The 20,125-nt window shown below is 39.9% G+C and overlaps 1 protein-coding gene across 1 annotated transcript in view; it reads left to right on the forward strand.

Annotated features, from left to right (window-relative positions):
• SLC17A6 (solute carrier family 17 member 6) overlaps positions 1-20,125 on the forward strand; it is an 83,074-nt gene that overhangs the window by 7,351 nt on the left and 55,598 nt on the right. Inside the window, exons 2-4 of the mRNA XM_080405446.1 lie at positions 2,305-2,557; positions 3,742-3,860; positions 19,959-20,073. Of these exons, the coding sequence (XP_080261572.1) occupies positions 2,305-2,557; positions 3,742-3,860; positions 19,959-20,073 (487 nt within the window). The remainder of the gene's footprint in view (positions 1-2,304; positions 2,558-3,741; positions 3,861-19,958; positions 20,074-20,125) is intronic.

The raw sequence follows: 20,125 nt of genomic DNA on the forward strand, positions 1-20,125 counted from the left end.
TTTCTACCATCTTCGAGCCCTATACGCACAGACAAACAAGCCCAAATTCTCGCATACCTAAGAAGTGTATACACTAAAGTTGACACACCGTGCTCCATCCAACCTGGCGACTTCGGTAACCTCCAGGACGTTTGAGAATGGTCTGTGAAATTCCAATGTATTTCTGATTGTGCTCTCTGCTAGAAATTCCCTCGAAGTTTGGGGGTTGATTGAGGGGTTTATTGTTTATTTCGTTTATTTGGTGTGGGGTTTTTTCCCCCCGAATTACAGGTTAAAGGTAACTGCGGATTCATCTGCCTAGGGTAGGTCACGTAAAAGTCTTTTTTTTTTTCCATACCTATGCGGCAGTGTTGGGCACAGGCACAAGGCTGTTCCACAGCATGAGTCACAACTTCTGCTGCCATTTTCAGGAAAGGGGACATATCAGTGAAGCGATAAAGACAAAATCGAGATTTCCGTTTTAGTAGGAAGGGTACAACTTTGAAAAGCCAAAAGCAAAACCAAAGCCATTAATAACGCAGTGAATATCCTACAGGTTTTGGTCACATTTAAATCATTTTCAATAGTTAGAAAAAGAAATATTACTAATCCAGAATAAATGCTTCAAATATAATTAAGGAAATAAATATATTTTTTCTCCCTAAAAGATTCTACAACATATAAATAAAAAGATCATGTCTACTGCTTTTTATATAGTCATATAGAGAATAATGGAGAATTACAATGTTTGTATTTCCCAGCAGAACTCCGTTTGAATTTTCCCCTTGATTAGCAAATGCGCGCTTTACTAGTCTTCAACGCACGGGTCTAAGTACTTTGTTTCCGATTCTTAGAATTAAAATAGGTTTCCTGTCCCTGACACATTGATTTCTAATGTCTTCCCGAAGACAAGAAGCCCATTCAGGGAGAAAACACCTGTACAGCACCCTTTATTCGCACGAACGAATTTCGAACATAAAACCACGGTGTCCTGTTTTATTCACAACTTTAAGACATTTGTTAATGCTGAGGACTTTAAGCACGGAAATAATTCTCCCAGCAAAGAAAAATCGGGAAAATTTCAGCTGAGCAACTATTGGGGAAAATCTCTGTGTTTTCTCCAAAACACGAAGAAGCTTTTGAGCCTTATTCTGCTAATTGTTACTGCCCCATTAGCCGGATGAGTTAACCTCAAAGAGGTGGTCCTCCGAGAAGGTTTCCGACGTGAGAAAACACTCCGAGAGCAGGGATGAGGACAGCGGTAGGAGAGACCAGAGTGTCGGGAAATGGTCACATATTCGCTCTATAAGATGATGGAGCTGGGCTGGAAGCAATTAGTTTTTCTGTATTTTAACTATCTCAGTGACTACAAAAGAAGATTAAGATTCAGCATGGGACACTTGCTCCTTAAACCCGATCTTTCTTACTACCGACACGGCTTTTTAAAAGCTTTTCCACCAAAGAAGAAATAAAATGAAGTGTTCTAAGTCACCTGTCATGGATGGCAGCGTGTATTTATCCCCGATATTTTCCTGTTGATTCGAAATAGCTGCAAATAAGCATTCCCCTTCAGATTCCTGCACATTGTTTTCTAGGAGATAGGATAGTCATGTAAAAAGCAGGGAGTGGAGGACAATGAGATCGACTTTAAGCTGATCTGGGAAGGTTAAACCTACAAAGGGATCACAGGCTCGCAAGGTGTAGCTGAGCAGATGCAATCTTTTGGAAAGACTTCTCCGGAGATGCCAGTTCTCTGAAGACGGTCATGTTTTCTTCCACTGCATGTGACAGCCATTTTGCAAATCTAAAATAAGTAGCAATATCGCCCCCCCTCCCTTTCTGCTAACATTCCTTTTGTTCCCAGACCTGAAGCGAGATACACACCAAGATCATCCCCCCCTTGGTGTTTCTAATACAGCAAGGAGGGAGTAAAACATTCGCCAAAAGACTGTTTCGGTTTCCAGGCTATGTCTCTTGGGCTCCCCAACATGGCGCCTCTGCAGTGGTTACAGATGATGTCTTCTTAATGCGTCCTACATTTTTAAGCAGAAGTCTTTAATGATAGATGAGCAATTCTCAGCTAGAGCTCCTCCCTGGGCTTCTGCGGCGGGGTGGCGGGGGGGAGTTGGGGATGACTAATCGTGACTCCCACAGGTCATTGCTAAAGAGCAGTTGAAGGTGAATGGAAAACAAGGACTAAATCCTCAAATCAATCCAAACCAAGCCAAAGGGGCGGGGGGAGCGGTGAATTTAAGCCTTCAGCTACCCGAAGTGGCTGTGCGTTCAGGCGCCCAGGGCTTGACTTTCCCTTCTTGTGTCGGGCAGAGTCCTAGAGAAGAGACAGAAGCCCGGGGACACCATCGAGCTGACAGAAGATGGGAAGCCCATGGAAGTGCCCGAGAAGAAAGCCCCGTTGTGCGACTGTACCTGCTTCGGGCTGCCCCGGAGGTACATCATTGCCATCATGAGTGGACTGGGATTCTGCATTTCCTTCGGGATCCGGTGTAACTTAGGAGTGGCCATCGTGGATATGGTCAATAACAGCACCATACACCGAGGAGGAAAAGTTATTAAAGAGGTGGGAACCTTTCCCTCGTAAATCCCTCATCCTCCCAGTACAACTCCCAGGTCAAGCACCTCAGCGCAGGCAAGACGGGCTCTGATGGCTTCGCGGCGCTGCCCCCCTGCCGCAGCCCGCGGTGCTCCCCGGTCCCGGTCCCGGGCTGTGTCCCCGTGTCCCGTCCCTTCCCGCCCCTCCCCGCACTGCCCGGCCCCGCCGCCACCCTTTGTAGGAGGGAAACACCGTTCTCGAGAAGAAACCATTTCTACCGATTATTCCTATTTTTCCTTTTCGGTTATCAGCTCTATTTTGAATTACTAATTTGCAGACACTATTTTTTCTTTTTCTTTTTTTTTCTTTTTTCTTTTTTTTTAACCCTCTCCCCTTTGCACACAACCTGGAAAGACGCAGATATCTCGTCAAATGGCTGTAGGGGATGAGGGACGGAGGGCGCCGAATAAGCGGGTGCCGGCGGGCGCGCCGCGCTGTAACGGAGCCCGGGTGGTTGTGTTGGAACGTTTGCAAACACCAGGGTGGCAGGATTTGCTTTGATAAAAGGCGTTCAATGATAAAACTCGGGTTAAAGCGAGTTATAGCGTAGTGAGAAAGAAGCGAATGCTAAATACAGAAGGGTGTTAAATATACAAGTGGGGAGATAAACGCCTCCAAGCTACCCCTTGCACAGGCAAGGGAGGGAGGGCAGGCGGCAGCCCCCCCGGCCCTGACGAGCGGGGTTGTCCCTGACAGCCCGGCGAAGGCGGCCCCAGAGGGGCTGAGAAGCAGCCGGATGTCCCGGGTGTCCCGGCGGTTCCCCGGTCCCGGGCGGCCCCGGGCCGGCCCCGCAGAGCCTGCTCGGCCGGGCGGCTCCGGGCACACGGGGCTCTAGTCACTGCTGGGCCAGCCCTGCCCCTCTCCTGTCCGGCGGGCACGGACGGGGCTGGGTTTACTGCTGTTATTGCGTTTGTTTTGCCGTTTATTAATCCGGAGTATATGCTATGGTGGGTCAAGGCAGAGCGAGCGGCTTCGCCAGGTGCCCCGCGTCCGTGTCCCGGTGTCCCGGCCGCCGGGCGCCACCGCCGGCGTTAGAATCGCCCCCTCTGTTGCCCGGTGTGATGCTCCTGCGGCTGGATGCTTTAACCTGGCACGATTACAGCCTTCCTCTTCTCTTTCTCTCCTTCTCTCCCGGTCCCTTGCACTGGAAGAAAGCGAAGTTCAATTGGGATCCCGAAACAGTTGGCATGATCCACGGCTCTTTTTTCTGGGGGTACATAATCACCCAAATCCCCGGAGGGTATATCTCGTCCCGGCTGGCAGCTAACAGGTAACGACGGCCTAAAGAGGCCCGGGGTCCTGGACGATTCGGGGCGGGCGGCGTGGGCTGCGCGGGGGGTGGCGGGGGCAGCGCGGGGGGTGCCTGCCGGCCGCGGCCTCTGACCCCCCGGAGCCGGGGGCACGCCAGGACGGGGGCCCGCCGCAGCCGGGGCTCCCCCGCCCCCCCGCCCCTGGTGCAGAGGCAGTTAAAGGCGGCAGGAACACGTCCATGAGCGGTGGGATAGTGCGCTGCTCACCCTTCTTCAGGCTACCTCGCTGTTCGCGGGGTATCTCGTGTTGGTTTCTTTTCTCTTTAAAAAGCCATTTAAAGAGGTTGTGGCAATGATATTCCAACAACCTGTATGCAGAGGCAAATTCAAAGGTTCATTGTTTCATCAAAGCTTGCGAGATTATTTTTTTTCCCCATGATTGAATGAAATAATGTTATGATTTTTGTTTTAATGAAAAGGAAAACCATCAGCAGGAATTTTCCATTAGCGCACAAATGAACTTAGAATGGTCGAAAAACATGTTTCAATGAGACTTTCACAATGAAAAGAAAGTGCAGATGGTGCGGGGACTTAAGGACTCGTTTCTATGGTGTCTGGCAATTTTTCAAGCACCCAGGGTGCGATTCTACCTGTTAATTAGATCCACTGAGTATTCAAGACACATGAGGCTTTCACATCCATGCTTAATGCCACAGGCTCATCGTTTGCAGAAGTAGCGAAGGTCCTAGTGCCACTCTTCAAAACAGTAACAAGCCAAGTGCAAATGGGTACTAAAATCAGCAATCCATACCTTTAACTCTTCTCAGGAGTGTGCAACATCAAAGGTGGGCTTGGAAAGGCAGAGACGCTTTGCCTGGCAAGCAAGCTTCCTTGTGTGGGTTTGAGAAAGAGGGAGGAGAGAGGGGAGCTACGGCAAAAATGCTCCCTCCAAGGTAAATAACTTTTAGACAGAGATCTGCATTACAAATGATGAGCAGTTACTAATGGAGAGATGTTCTGTAACTGAGATAACCCTAATACCCCTCCTTTTAAAGCAAATAAAGCAAACTACAATGCTTATTAAAGTGGGGTATCCATTGCCTGTCTGTTTACAAATGTCAGCTTTCTGCTAGTGGTTCAGAAATGTAAAAGGCTATTTCAAATAACAATTAACAGCCACTTAAACGGTGCTTTTCCTTTTCTTCCTCTTTCAAGCATTTTTGCATCTTTACATAGTCTGTAACTTCTCAGGACTAATTGGAGTTTTGCTTGAGTAAAGACTGCAGAATTTGACTCAGAGAATCAAAAAATGTGTCTTCATTCACCGGTGCAGCATCAGTAAAATCATTTGAATCAATCCAGATTTAAAGTGGTGCCACTACAAAGGTTTGCAAGACAATGGCAGGGACATTCCCAGGAAAACTCAAATTTTCCTTCTCTTCACAAATATTTACATTTACAACAATAAATAAGCCCTAGTTCCAGTTATTGACCTGGGTGTATTTTAACTCAGCAATTTTCACAGATTAGTGATTAGTTATTATTTTTGTGGAAGCCTCTGAGACAACTCCAACACAAGGCAAATGACCATGTAAATCACAGATTTAATTAAGGAACTAGCTATGACATATGTGCCAGTAATTGCAAATGGTAAAATATGGATAGTGGCTGTGATTTACATTTAGTTTGCAGATAAGAATGGCTGAGAATATTCTGGGTCACTAGATGTAGTGGTTGGAACAGCAGGACATTGAGGAGGCCAAAACCCAAGTTAGTTTCTGATGCTACATACAGATTTTGACACCTACATGTTCAACTTGAAATGAACAGGATGACTGTAGGGTAAAGTGGCACCCAAAATAGGGTGCAAGCCTTGATGTCATACCCTTTCTAAGAACTGCAGGAGAACAAGTCAGACAAGTGAGTACTGGGGCCTGGCATCGATAGAATATGAGCTACTATAAAAGCCTCTGCTGATATACATGTCTCATGCTACAGCCAAAACTGGTCATTTTATACTTTAGTGGATGACAACCAAGTAACGTGTGGTTTTTTTGTGTTTTTTTTTTTTGTTTGTTTGTTTGGTTTTTTTTTACAAACCTCTTTGACTATCTTTGTGGCATTAATGGTTTCCTTTGAAACCAGACCAAGTCTGAATTTATACAGAAAAACAAAGTTCAGATGTACTCTACACACAATAGACTCTAGAACAGCATCACCAGATTCAAGGAGGTGTGAAGAACTCAGTCTTGAGTTCCAGAAAAAGGGAGATATTTTAGGAGATAAATTTCCTGGAAGGGAAGGAGATAGCGATTACATGGAAAAGATAGCATGAATGAAAAACTGACTGTAGGTTGCTAAAAGGAAGGAAATTGGGAGGATGGTTAAAGTGTGCTTTGTGAGCTTAACATGTTATTGCCAGGGAGTTGCTGGGTGTATGGCACATAACATTAAGATTCAGGCTAGCAACCAATTATAGAGATTCATTTGACATAATGTTAAAGTTTCACTAAGGTGTAAAATACAGAAGAAATTACCTTCCTGGGGTATCAAGAAAACTTTTCTACATACAAAACATTAATTTCAGGCTGGACTGAAACCCTTTATCTTAATTCTGCCTGTTTTAAAATGCTTACTGCCAATCAAAAATTAACAACCCTGAGCTCTGAACTCTCCAATGTTATTTTCTTTAACTGAGTCTGCCAATGGGTAACATTTTACTGAGATCCTTTGCTAGCTGTAAATCTTTAGGCTGCTGCTGCATGGTTATTCTGTTCTGCCTTCACCCACTGCTCTTATCATGCACAGCTCCCCGTTACTGCTGACAGATCAGATTTAGTGATTTACAGATTTACAAGTAGTAAATAGAGTTTCTCAGAAATGTGCACTTGATAGCTAGGATCTCAAGTTACCTCATATTGTATCACTGAGACTTTTCTGTTACAGTGTATTTTCAGACCAACACTAAGAAAAATGCTTTCTTTAATAGAGGTGTGTTTACAGTGCTGTAGTACCAACAAGGTCAAACAAAACTGTCTTCAAAAACTCCAGAGAACATTCAGAAACAACACATCTCCTGAGCACTTAGATCTCAGGTGGTCTATAGAAGTTGGGCTGGTACGTTACAAAGATCAGTGCTCCTGAACACTTTCAAACTCTACTGACTTTTGTAGGAATAGGGAACCTTCAGAGCATTGCAGGACAATGTAATTTTTCAAAAGACACAGACTGGGCCTCAGGTGCACCCTCATTTGTAATCAGTGAAGCTTTAAACTTGCATCCCTTGAACAGCGTGTGAAAACAGAAGAGGAGTCCCTTTTGCCACAAGAGGCTGGAGACCTTTTCTCCCAGCAGAGGTTCTGCCTCTGGAAGATGTTCTATGCAACCACAGCAGACTGGGGAAACAAAGGAAACGCAATGCAGAGTCCCATGGGTAGGGTTTATTACAGCTATAACTTTTTTTCCGGGTTAAGTTCTCAATGAACAGTGAACAATTAACCTTGCCACCAATTAAACATGACGCGATAATGGCAGTCTGTAGTAGTTTAGGGAAGGCATTTTGTCACATGGACATCCAGGTTTGAAACGCCTCTTGGTTGCTTCTCCTATTTGAACACATAGACTTACACTAAAAAAAGGGCCCTTCTCCCTCAGCTGCAGTACACTGGGAGCAGAATTCATGGTCCCCACAGAGATGTTTACGTAACTATCTTTATCGAGAAAAAATCAGCTGTATTTCAGAACTTTTTAGACTGTAGGGGCAAGAGTAGACAAGCAGATTCCAGATATGAATCCCCCAAAATATAAATGTTTATTGGTTACAATCCTTTCTGATTAGTAACCGCAAGTCTTGCTCTTCAAAATGTTAATAAAGAGTGAGATAATTTTTTGGTTTTTTGGTTGTTGTTTTTTTTTTTTTAGATTTTTGGGGGTTCAGAGCTATGTTTTTCACTAAATCACAGTGGATTTGACCTGGTGTAAGCAGAATTTTCAGAAGGATGGAACTAAGTTGCTTTTGCATTGTTTAAAAGTATTTTTCCTTGAAAAATGTAAGAAAACATTAAAATTCAAGTGTGATGCCCTAATACCATGTATCCACGCTATTTAATCAGCTGAGCTATTACTCATAATGGTGGTTAATGCCATTTTAAACCACATAAATCTCATTTGAATGCTTTTAAACTGAAAGTTTTAATATCAGCATTAGAGAGGCTCCTGCCAGAGAGGTTGTCATTATATGATCATGATACTATGTGAACAGGAAGAGTATGAAATTCTGCCAGTCCTTCAACCCCACCTAGTCTGCATTTCTACTTAGTCCATGAAAAGAACTCTTGCTAGGGCTAATCAGAATTCATCTAATCTTTACAGATTTTAAAAAACAATCATCATTCTTGGTGACTGAAATCTTATTAAAAGAAAGAAAAAGAAATTCAGTTTTTTGGTTCTTCAACTCTATAATTAAAAAAATTGATTTAAATGGAATGAATTTAAACATCAGTGGCCAAGATGTTTCAATGTTCTGAAACAATGCAATATCCTGATATGAATTTCAGAAATGTCATTTAATGATTACATTCTTTTGTAGTATCTGAACAACTAAATTATAAACAGAACAGATTTTGCTGTTCTGATGCATCCAAAACAGACAACTGGAAACTGGTGCAATTTTTCTTGACTTTGAGCTACTCCAGGAAGGTTTATACTATTTAACTAAGTGAGTGAGTTGGCAAGCACTTCAAACCTCAGGTATATTGTGTCATTCCCAGAATATGCCCCTCTATATCTCTGCCTGTACACTGTATAGGGACCCCAGGTTACTTGGGGTGTTGGCTCCAGTTATCATGTGGTGTGATGAAACCCCTTCTTTTTGTGTTTCGCACAACCAAGTGAGTGCCTGTAACTAAACTAGTGATATTACCACATTGGGAGACTGATGATTAACTGGTTAGTGTTTATGAACCCTTCAAAGACCGAGATACTTTTATGATACTGCTGACTATTCCTTAAACAGGATCTACTGTGATCTTTACACTTCATCAGCCATTTCAGGATATGTACAAATGCTGATGAGCTTGCGGGTATAGAAAGGACCAGACAATCAGATGGTATGTTAAACGCTATTTGCTAAACTGAATTCTGGTCAATATACACGACACTCAAGTGCAAAGTAACATCAGGGAGTGGGGAGCCACCCTGTAAAGCAGTCACACCGAGTGGGATTTTAAGCCATGCTGCACTAGAAAACCATCATGTGCTTCCAGCATGATGCTCTAATAAGAAAGTCAATGCAATCCTGGGATATTTATTTTTCTGTATTTAGTGCAGTGAGTGTATTTAGGTCGATGACACTAAGCTTGGACTGTTGTGGGTAATTTCGGTACATACATGATATGAGTGTCAAAAAATTAGAGATTGATTTAGAGATCATTAATTACTTAAAAGATGACAGTATATAATATCACATAGTGGAAGAAATAGCAAGAACTATGTATTCAGGATATCAATACATAAAAAAAGAGTACTAAGAGGTAATTTGTTTACAAAGTATGCATATAAATCCACTGGAAAAAATTGCTGGGTATAAATGTGTGCTTTAGTTCCTTGGAAAGATATAATAAGAATCAGTAAATTGCAGCCATAGAAATGAAAAAAAAGGCATAAATATTAACAATAATGACTAAACACCGGTTGCCCAACCAGAGAAATTATATGCTAGATTCTTCTTTGGGTGTTAAAGTCTTACATTGGAAGTTGTATTTTAGCCATTATAAAATGTTTTCAGTACAGGGATGATTAAGGAAAATATAAGGGATAAGCAAGTGAAACATAAGGGTTAATGCCATAGGGAATGTCATGCTAGATGATCTTAAAGCTAAGCACTTGTTTCGTTTTTAATCTAGAAATAGAATAATTTTATTTAAATTAATATTTCCTATTTCACATGCATTCTACTGCGAAGCTACAGCTGTCTGCAAATAAACTACCTGCTGTGCTGTCACACATACATGGAAAGGTGTGAAACTGTACTGGCTTTTACCACCTCATCTCAGGATAATTTAAATGTCATTATATTTTAACTTCTGACACACTCTTTAAAAATTCTTAAAAAATCATGCTGGAAATCTGTAATAAACCCCTTGTCCAATCAAAAGCATTACCAAAATGCTGTGGCAGTATTTCCTCATCGATTACCAAAGTGAACAGTTTAAATATTTGCTGTAAATCAGGAAATTAATGGGTCATTGTTAGATTACACAGGACAGGAATGTAATTCCCAAGTTTGCACTTAAATATTTAAAACAGAAATGCAGGTTTTGGTTGTATGTGCCAAGTACTTTTCAAAAATAGATCACAGGCTTCTTTTTGGTAAAACAAACCTGAGTGACCATTTTATCTCATATGCGTGTACTCAAATATTAGAATTTTCTTACACAAAGAAATACAAAGGGCAGAATAGAATGACAATTTTTTTAAAAATAAAGTCAGCATATAATTCTGTGATAATGACCTATATTTCTTATTATCTGTTAAACTGCAAATCCTGGCACCATTCACATTAAGAGTCGTCACTACATAAGTATACTAGATTTCTTTACAATATTATTATCTCTCACCTGTGTTGAACCCTTCATCATTGTCACATTCTAACCTGAATGAAAATATATAAATCAGCCTTTCACTTCAAATTCATCTTTGTTTTCAAAATGCCATTCATCTTGTTATTAAGGCCTAAATCCTTCTTCCCAGCAAGTAATCCAATAGGATTATCTGCATGAATAAACTGAATGGTGTTTCAGATGACTGTATGTCAGTGCATCTCATCTCAGAGACCCAAAGATTGCCGCTGAAACTGTGTCATTAGTGCATCAGTGAAATCAGAATGTTTTTTTCTAACACAGCCTTAATGACAACAAGCATAAAAAATGTCAGGTAAAGTATTGTTTAGGAATACAAGTACAAAGATTTCCTAGAACTTTACATCTTTATATTTTTCATTTTTAAAAAGAGGAATTATTCACTCTGCTTTAGCAGGTAGACACATTGTGTGTTTTTCTGATTTGCAAACTGTACAATTCACAGCATGACCAGGGGATTTGTGGGTGGTTAGACAAGAGCCAGCCTCTGAACTTCTGAAGACTTAAGATGACCTTGCACTACAAGAGAGAACCCCCAAAGCTGTACCTGCCAACCCCACCTTTCATGTTCAGTTCAAAATCCTGCAGATTAAACTGGGCTCCAATCCCAGGCACTACTGTTGGGTTCATCTGTTTCCAGCCAAAGAAGCCAATATTGTACAAAAAATCCAGAAGATTTTGCCACCCTACTGCATTGCAGGGTCTTTTAAACACCAGTCACTGCAAGGAGGGGACTGGGGAAATATCTGCGGGTGGCTGGTACCACTGTTCCCTCTGCCATATGGCTCAGGGTCCTTCCATTTTTCTGTCATGAATGATGAAGCTGTTTTCACAATTTAATGATGCAACAAGGGATTTGGATGGGGGTTTTGGTTGATAAAAGGGGGCCTCAGATGTGTGACAAAAATTAATAATGTACCCAAGCCCTTATTATACTAGATTAGATGGCGGGAGGTCGGCTTTTACATATTAATGCTTGATGAAGGGCTTATAATAGGATTTGGTATGAAGGGCACACAGACATACACATACCCCTCCTCCCCTGTACACATATGAATGAAAATAACCTATTTTATCACATTTTAAGAAAGCCAAATAACACTGCTATACTATGGCTTCTGGCCACAGACTGTTATTAAAGAGGATTGGTTTTAAGCAATTCTCTCATGAAGCATGTTCAGCCTAAGACTGGCACTTGGGAATAAGTGTTCCTCTCTAATGTCAAAGGTAGCTTATTCGATCTGTTTTGCTGGGCAGCTGAGTTCATCAACCACTCTAATATTCATGGCATAATCCCAGCTTTGTTAGACCTATGCCATTTTATGCAAATTAAAGGCCAGATTCAGAAAAAACCCACTATATTCTGTCTATCATTTGTGAAGCCATAAACTGTCAGGCTGAGCATTACACAGGAATATGTCTACAGTAGAGGGGTCAACAGAGTCATCAACAAATTAGCCTATACTAGAGAAAAGTCAGAATGATAATATACGTCATAGAATAGCCAAGCAGTGTCTCCCCATACCTGGTTCATTTTCACTTACTCCATTTCAAATACATAAACAGAAATAGGATTTGTCCCAAGAAGGGTGAGCACCACGATTACAGACTGAAAAGACAACTAGAGTATCAGAAATATTATCAGGAGTCTTTAGGTTACAAAGGAGACGAACAAGTGACATGATAGGTACATAATCAATAAACATCAGTATAGGTAATATAAATATTCCAAACAAGCGGTTACTTACAGTTTGCAGTCGAGGAGGTAGTAATTGATGTACAGGGGAACAGCTGAAAAGAAAACAAAAAATTGTCACATGATATTACTGAGGAAAATTATCCCTTTCAGAAGTCAGTCAGAGCACTGTTTATATTTACATAAATTGGAAGCCAGGAAGTCATCATTAATGGTGTTACATTTCTAGCTTTCAGGCAACCCTCAAGCAATAACATTATCAACTAAAATATGATTTTCTCTGTTACTGAGAAGTACCTCTATAACTCTCAGATGACAAATGTGGACTTCTGGAACTATTTGGTTATAGAATGGCAGTAATCCTCAAGATACTAAATGCAGAGAACTACATTTACTCTTGACAAGTTATTTCAGGACTGGATATAAAAGTTTCAGAATTTGGCTCCGCTTCCTCAGATATAACTAACAAGAGCGGGATAATGTCTGAAGTTTAGACTTATTTTTGCATTCCATCTTCCTTTGATCCAAATCCTTCAAAATCAGTATCTGTAGAAAATTTGCTACAGTTTACATAAAATTACACCAGATGCTTTCAGACCAATCTGATAAAGAAACTTATTATTTATTGGTATTATATCACCCAGATATGTCAATACTGTCAAATAACGTCACTCCCAGTTGTCTTCCAGGTCCCAAGCCTTCATGAATCCATACTGCATGTATGATACATCATAACCAGAATCCCTTTCAGAGGGGAAAAGACTAATCCTCTCTGAAACAAAACCCACATATGCTTCTGACATAGTTCATTCCAGATGCTCTAGCCAACAGATATCCTTAATCACCTCTACCTGCTTTGATACTTCACCCCAATACAATATGTACCCTGGATTTCATGCAACAAAACTGCTGTTTAGGTTGTTGCATAAAACCACTAATGTCACAGTCGCTTTGTTCTGAAGGCATCTGCATTTGCTTTGTGCAGTCCAGATGCAATCAGTTGTAACATGTGGCCTATATGTCAGAAAACACTCCACAAAGCAGTACAGATGTAGCTTTTGAGTCCAACACATAGCAGTTATCCTCCCAACCAGCTCCACAAAACATTTTGAAGTTAAAAACACAGATGATTTCATTGATAAGTGTATTATATATCTCTACATCAACAGAGACAGTTGAATCACAGCCTAAGCCCTGGAACGTGGTATGGTAATTTGAATGAGAATGTCTTGGTTTGAAACATGATCCAGCAGATTACATACTTAAAGAGTAAGCCATCCCAAAGCTAATGAGCTAGAAGGAATGAGTCAGAATTTTATCTAGACATATATGGATATAATGAGTGTAAAATGAAACCACAGGTTTGAGAGATTCCCCAGCTGAATTCAAACAGGAGAGAGAGGGTTGGTATGGCTATCAAATGTATGAAGAATAAAGAAGATGTGGTGAATTGGGCCTGGCTAGCTTAGTGATCCAAAAGAAAGAAAATAGGATCGCTACTGGGGTAAACTGCAGATTAAACCCGCTAAAAGAAAACAGCATGAGTATAAGATATCTACTGGATGTAGGAAGTAACAAGCTGGAAAAGCCTCCAAAATAAGTAGGGCAAATGCTAATTACTTCTGAGATGGAACCTGATCTGCTTATGAAAGGATGATGTAATGCACTTGCTGGTAAAAGCAACAATCAGAATTTAATGACCCAGGAGTCTTTTACATTCTGCATCAATTGCAAAGATGCTGTCATCCAACAGTGCCCAAGTTCTTCATAAAATAACACTGAGATAGCAAAAATAGGTCTGTGAACAGGCAATGTAAGGTGCAGCCTGAAAACTATTTAGGATTTTGGTTTGACATGTACAAGTCAGTGGCATTGGTGGGGCCTGGAGAATGCAGAAGGTTAAAGGGACTTTCTGTTACTGGTACACAATTGACTTAGTCTCCGCATGGCACTTTACTCTGGTGCTTGATCCAGTCCTTGTGTGATCTGCTTTGCTAAAAGACTTGAATATTTTGGGATTTATTTATCTTCAAAGCTGGCAGATTGAATCACAACAAATTCAGGTCATCAAAATGTTCATGTTCTATATCAAAGGCTTAGAAGACCCTCATCACACTGGATACGGGTAGAGATTCACTTTCTAAGAAGGAAAGTGTTAACTGGCAGCTAAACCCCTGAAATTTCTATATACTCAGTCACTGCAAAACTCAAAGAAAGAAGTTAAAAAGGATGATCACAGATTGTCATTACTAGCAACATTTGCAGAAGGAAGGATTCTGAAAAACTGCTGCATCCCTGCAGGAATTCCAGCTAGCTCCTGCCCTGTCTCTCCCTAGACATTATGTTTTGCTCAAAAAATTAAGCATTTAATCCAGCCTTCAGCCTTGCAGCTCCTCTCAGACAAGAAATTCTTTGGGTTGTACAAAAATATAACAAAATCAGTTCTGTGTTGTGTTGTTGGCCTTTTGCAGGAGGTGGTGTGTCAAAGATGAATGATAGTAGGTAGAGTCAGAATAAAAGATCATAAATTTTAGCAGCCTTGACCTCACAGAATAGTCTAAAACATCACTTTGCACAATACACGTTTAGCTGCTCAGAGCTGCTGCTGCTCTGGGACTCTCCCAAACAAGCACTGTTTAAGAAAGAACACCAAAGGATAGTCAAGACTCAGTTTATTTTTTATATATGTTTGATAAAATAAGTCTTTGTTCAGATTCTGTAAGGAGAAGGAATGGAAATAGCCAGCTCACCAACCTGAATCCAAATAAATTTCATATTTTTTAACGACAGAATTTTCATCTCATCTTTAAACTAGGTTGGGAAAACTTTGCAAGGAAAATTCATGTTTTCATTCCTTTTTAGTTTCTGCCATTACCTAACAGAGGAATCTCATCCTAGACTAGGAAAAAAGTTTGATCTTGTTTACAAATGAAGTATTTTCTCAATACAGATACTTTACCCAATAAAAATAATGTCATCCATAATATGATCAGTATTCCTGTAAAACTGTCTAGTGCCAAGGTGTGTGTCCCGGAAAGGAGCATGGGCTACATTTTCCATAGGTTTCCGTTTACAGCCAGAATAAAACACCTTAATTTGGACCACATATTCAGAGAATAGAGACATAGATAATTGTGAAATTTGTTGGTTATATTTAAAAATGGCGCAACTAGAAATATACGGAATTCTGACAGCTGAGGAATTGACTCCTCCCCATACACATATGAAAGGGTTTCAGCTTTATGGAGTCATTGTAGCAATTTTCACTCCCAGTCATTGGGGTGAAAGGATGCTTCCAGGCAGGACCCCTTGCTTTCAGATAGCACACGTGTAACCCAATATGTCACCCATCTGGCAGCCAACACTTGGCGTGCATCTGTGCTCCCACTGTTCTCAGCTCACTTTTTGAGCTGGCACTTCTTCCTGTCGAGAAACAATAATGCACTTCCATGCAGAATGCTCATGTAATAAGAATTGTATGGAAAAGGTAGATGAGGATAGTGGGGCTGCACAGATGCACAGATTAGAAATCCAGAGATGAAAATAAATACATTTCTTTCTCTTTAGTTTTTCCCCAAGGAGAAAAATGAGCCAATTGGCTTGAAACCCAAAAAGATTAATTCCCCCCTGCAACCTCATTCCATTCTAAGCATTTTTCCTGAGATGTTAGAGTCATTTCCTTCCTCTGCTCCCATCCTAAACGTCTCTTAGTCAAATATGATTTTGCTATTATTACTACTTGTATTACAGGAGGACTAAGTCACAGCTCATGACCTTCATATAATGCCAATGTCAGTAAAACACTGAGGATCAATGTTAGATTCTGTCTTTTGGGACTGAGTCTACCAAGTCTAGAAATAGAAATAGATAAGCAAAGCATAAATCTTTGTTTCGGGGCTTCTTCTGGTCACTTATGAGGACTAGGATTTACCTTTTTTTTCCTCTCCTTGACATACTACTTTGGTATTTATTAATTTGTCATCTTCTGTATATGGTTATTTTCTTCTATATATAACTACAGAGTTGGAGATTTCAGGTCAGAAAGGAACTTTCCCCCAAGTCTAGGGGCTCCTGAAGGCACGTCAGGGCATTTTAATTCACTCCTGATGTCAGAGCCAAGAATGATGGCATTGTCATTGGCCTCTCCTGCTCTGTCTCTGTGGCATACTGTAGTTTTCCCAGTTTACTTTCAATCTACTAAAGCTCTTCATTTTTGTGCCATGGCATTAAAATATGTTTTGTGGATCTTGAAGTGTGCCCAGGATGAAATGGATGGAAATTCAGCAGCACAGCTACATGGATTTCCTAGGCTGAGCTCAACCCAAGGGACACCACGCAGCAAGGCTTGGCTCGCTCTGTAAGACATGTGAACTCTAGTGGTGGTTGTGCTCGAGGTATAAAGTCTTCTCCACAAATCCATGCCGCTGCAGAAAGCATGACTGAAAAAATGCATGGCAAGGCATGGCAGCGTTAAGACTGTGTATCCTATAAGGGCCATACCTATCTGCATAATTGATCTCAGAATATCAAGAGGACAAAGAGTTATATGCATAAAAGATGCAGTGGGGTGTGGGGTAGGAATGAACGTTCCTGAACAGGCTGAAAGTCTTATTTTAAACAGGGAACCATGTCTGTCTGGGAATGAATATAATCCATCTTCAGTTGCAATAAATAGAACTATGGAATCCCATATACTGTCAATTTGCCATGGAAACATAAGGATCTTAAAGAAAAATATGTTTTCTAACCCATTGTTGGAATTAACTTTGTAGCAAAATTGAGCAAATGAGAATTGTTTGAGAAGTAGAAGTGAAACATAACATCATAAAAATAGCTTAATAAACATGAGAAAAATCTAAGCAAAAAAAAAAAAGAATGATGCAATTTTGGGGTTTGTTGTATGGGTTGGTAAAATGCCTTAGAATTGCCTTAGAAACAGTCAGAATGTTTCATTTCCCAATTAAATATATTCAAATGTGAGCAGAATTCAAATATACTTAGATTTATTTTAGCTCAAAATCATTCTTATTTGATCTAAATCACAATAAATGTAGTTAGCTGAGATATTTAAAACAGTAAAACAGTACTTTTGTAAAAAAACCCAGATCTATATCACAATACTCTGTTAGGAAGAAGAATTTAGTATTTATGGAGGTGAAATAAATATAACAAGACAAAAGAGCACAAAGAAGAAATACTGATTATATTTATGGATGTGCATAGGGACATGCAAAGCAAATGTAGGAAGATGTATTTGCTCTTGATTAAGAGTTATAGAGGAAACCGACTCACTAAAATAGCCATGCACTAAATTCATGGTGCTGCTTTTAATATGCATTCAAGAAAAAGGATTAAAAAAAAGCTATTTCTTACAAGATTCATAATTTGATTTATTTTACCCTTAAATCAATAGATTTTTTTTGGGAAAAATTGATCTATTTTTGAGAAGGCTGTTCCTATAAAGCATAGTTTTGAGAGAATTGACTTACAAGTGACATTGTGGTATTATTTCATCATCTGCTCCTCGATGTAACTAAATATTCACTGGTACTTGTGTGTCTAAATACAGGCAAGGTTTTCATTTGGAAGATGCATGTCTCTGATCATTCCTTCAATTACATATTCCTTTCTCTTCTCAAAGGAACAGACTCAAGGAAACAGCTTCTCTTCAGTGAACGTGGGAACAAAGGCAATTCTGGGAAACACAGCTTTCAGTCATAGCAAACAGAAGCTGGTTTTAAATACAGAACTGAAAAACTAGAGTAAATTTCGTTGAAGAAACTGTTACGTACCATAATAATTTTTTAAATCTCATCCTTGTGAAGACATGGCATTTTTTAATATTCTATCTTAGCATGATTTTAAGAGGAATAGTGATTTACAAAGAGTTTCAATGATTCACACTAGCTAAGAATCTGGTCCAGCAAGTCTATGCTCAATCTCAAATTTAAAACTGTATTGTTGCATTAAGCATTTAGCTAAATACCTATTCAGAAAAGAAGCAGGAAAGGATACAAACCAGTCCTTTCTTCCTGCTTAAAAGCAAATAAAGATTTTCTTGATGAACCTTTAGAACAGTTAGAGTCCATTGCTCTTCAAAAATTGTTAATAGGAACATCTAACTTTTAAAAAGAATTTGTAAAAATCACAAGCAAAGTTCCTATGAGTCCCAAACTTCTCTCATTAATATTAAAGAAAAAAAGCAAATGAAAACCAAGACACTATTATGGTTTACATGAACATATGGGGGGATTAAACTGTAAGGAAATGAACTGCACGTACTTTTGGAGTAGGAACTTACACATTAAAGAAATCAAGAGTAAAGACAGAATTCAGGCCAAAATAGTTCACACAGTGGAACACAAACATGTGCATCAGTCAGTTCCAGTAAATGTATTGAACATGCTGCCAGACAAAGCCAGAAATGTGCTGCCCAGCCAGTTAGATGTTGTTTAACACGAGATGGGGATCATAGGGAACACAATGAGGAGACCAGATTTAGAGCTATTTAACAAAGCTTCCTTACTGTGCTAAGAAGCATTTTTTCTGCTGTCCTTTGTCAAATAGAAGTGCAGCATATTCAGTTTGCTATTTAAAGATTTGTATCAGGCTGTAATTTTAAATAGAGAATGCGAAACATAGATGTCTTTGAGGAGAATTTTCATCCTGAAACTTATTGCTGCTTCCTGCTTTTGTAGTCCAAGGTCTGTTTCTCACTAACTTATGGCCCTGTACCAATTTCTGAAGAACACATGCTAAGGTTAAAGGTTTCTGTCAAATCAGTTCCACATCAGATACTGTGATGTCATATGTTAAGCCATCTCCAGGATTTATCTTAGCATTACATAGTTTTGTATAAAGAAAGTGGCCATTCATTGCTACTGGCTTCATCCCTTTGCATAGTCCCACTGGAAGGAAAATGAGGGGGGAAAAGGGTTATTTTTACAATAAAAGAATGAATGCACATAAAAAATCATATAACAATGCTGGAGAAAAAGCTTCCTCTGACAAGGGCCAGATATTAACTGAATCAAATTAAAATTCAGTCAAAGCAGTGGAATTTTGAAAATGAATCATCCCTTCACACTTTTGTTCTTTTTTTATTGAGAGATTGTAATGCGCTTTATTTGAAGCAACTCCTAGGATGCTGTTGGAATCAAAATCAGCAATATTTAATGAGTAGCCTCTGAGAAAACAGCAGAATGTTCTGTTTTCTGTGGATATGTGGTTCCAGACTGATTAACTTTTGTGTCTAAGGAAATCCCAGCTCTGTTTGAAATTCTTTCTGCTGCTTAGGCATTTATAAAAGTGGATTCTTTTCCGGTTTAGAAGTAGTGGATGCATGGTGCTACTTTTGTACAATTAAAGCAGTAACGAGAGTCTCTCTTTTACTTGGCCACCTGTTTTAGCAAACCATTTGGAGACCTAATTTCTAGTTTCTCCAGAGGGTGGTGAATTCAATCAGATTTGGTTGAAATAGATGTGAAAATTAAATAAAAGAGTGGGGATTTATAGGCAGAATAAGATCTATACTTGTGACTGTGTAAGCTGTATTTCCTTAGGAAATTATGCTACAAAGATGTATACATCCATGTTTGGTCTGGGTCTTACCAGACGGGCTATTACATGAGATGGAACTAATACAGTTTAGTAGTTTGTATATTCCCTACATAAAGAACATATGTGTAAATATATATAAAGTGATATGTGAAAATATGTGGAATAAGTCAATTGGAACAACGCTGAAACTACTTCCTCTCCTCTTTTTTTCCCCACCTTTGCAGAGTATTTGGTGCTGCTATACTGCTGACGTCCTCCCTCAACATGTTAATACCGTCTGCAGCCAGGGTGCACTATGGGTGCGTCATCTTTGTTAGGATCTTGCAGGGCCTTGTAGAGGTATGGAAAAATTATAACATAACCTGTAAATGTGATATGATTGTTAGCCTTT

This window comes from Falco punctatus (assembly GCF_963210335.1).
Source record: "Falco punctatus genome assembly, chromosome: 10".
Taxonomy (NCBI): domain Eukaryota; kingdom Metazoa; phylum Chordata; class Aves; order Falconiformes; family Falconidae; genus Falco; species Falco punctatus.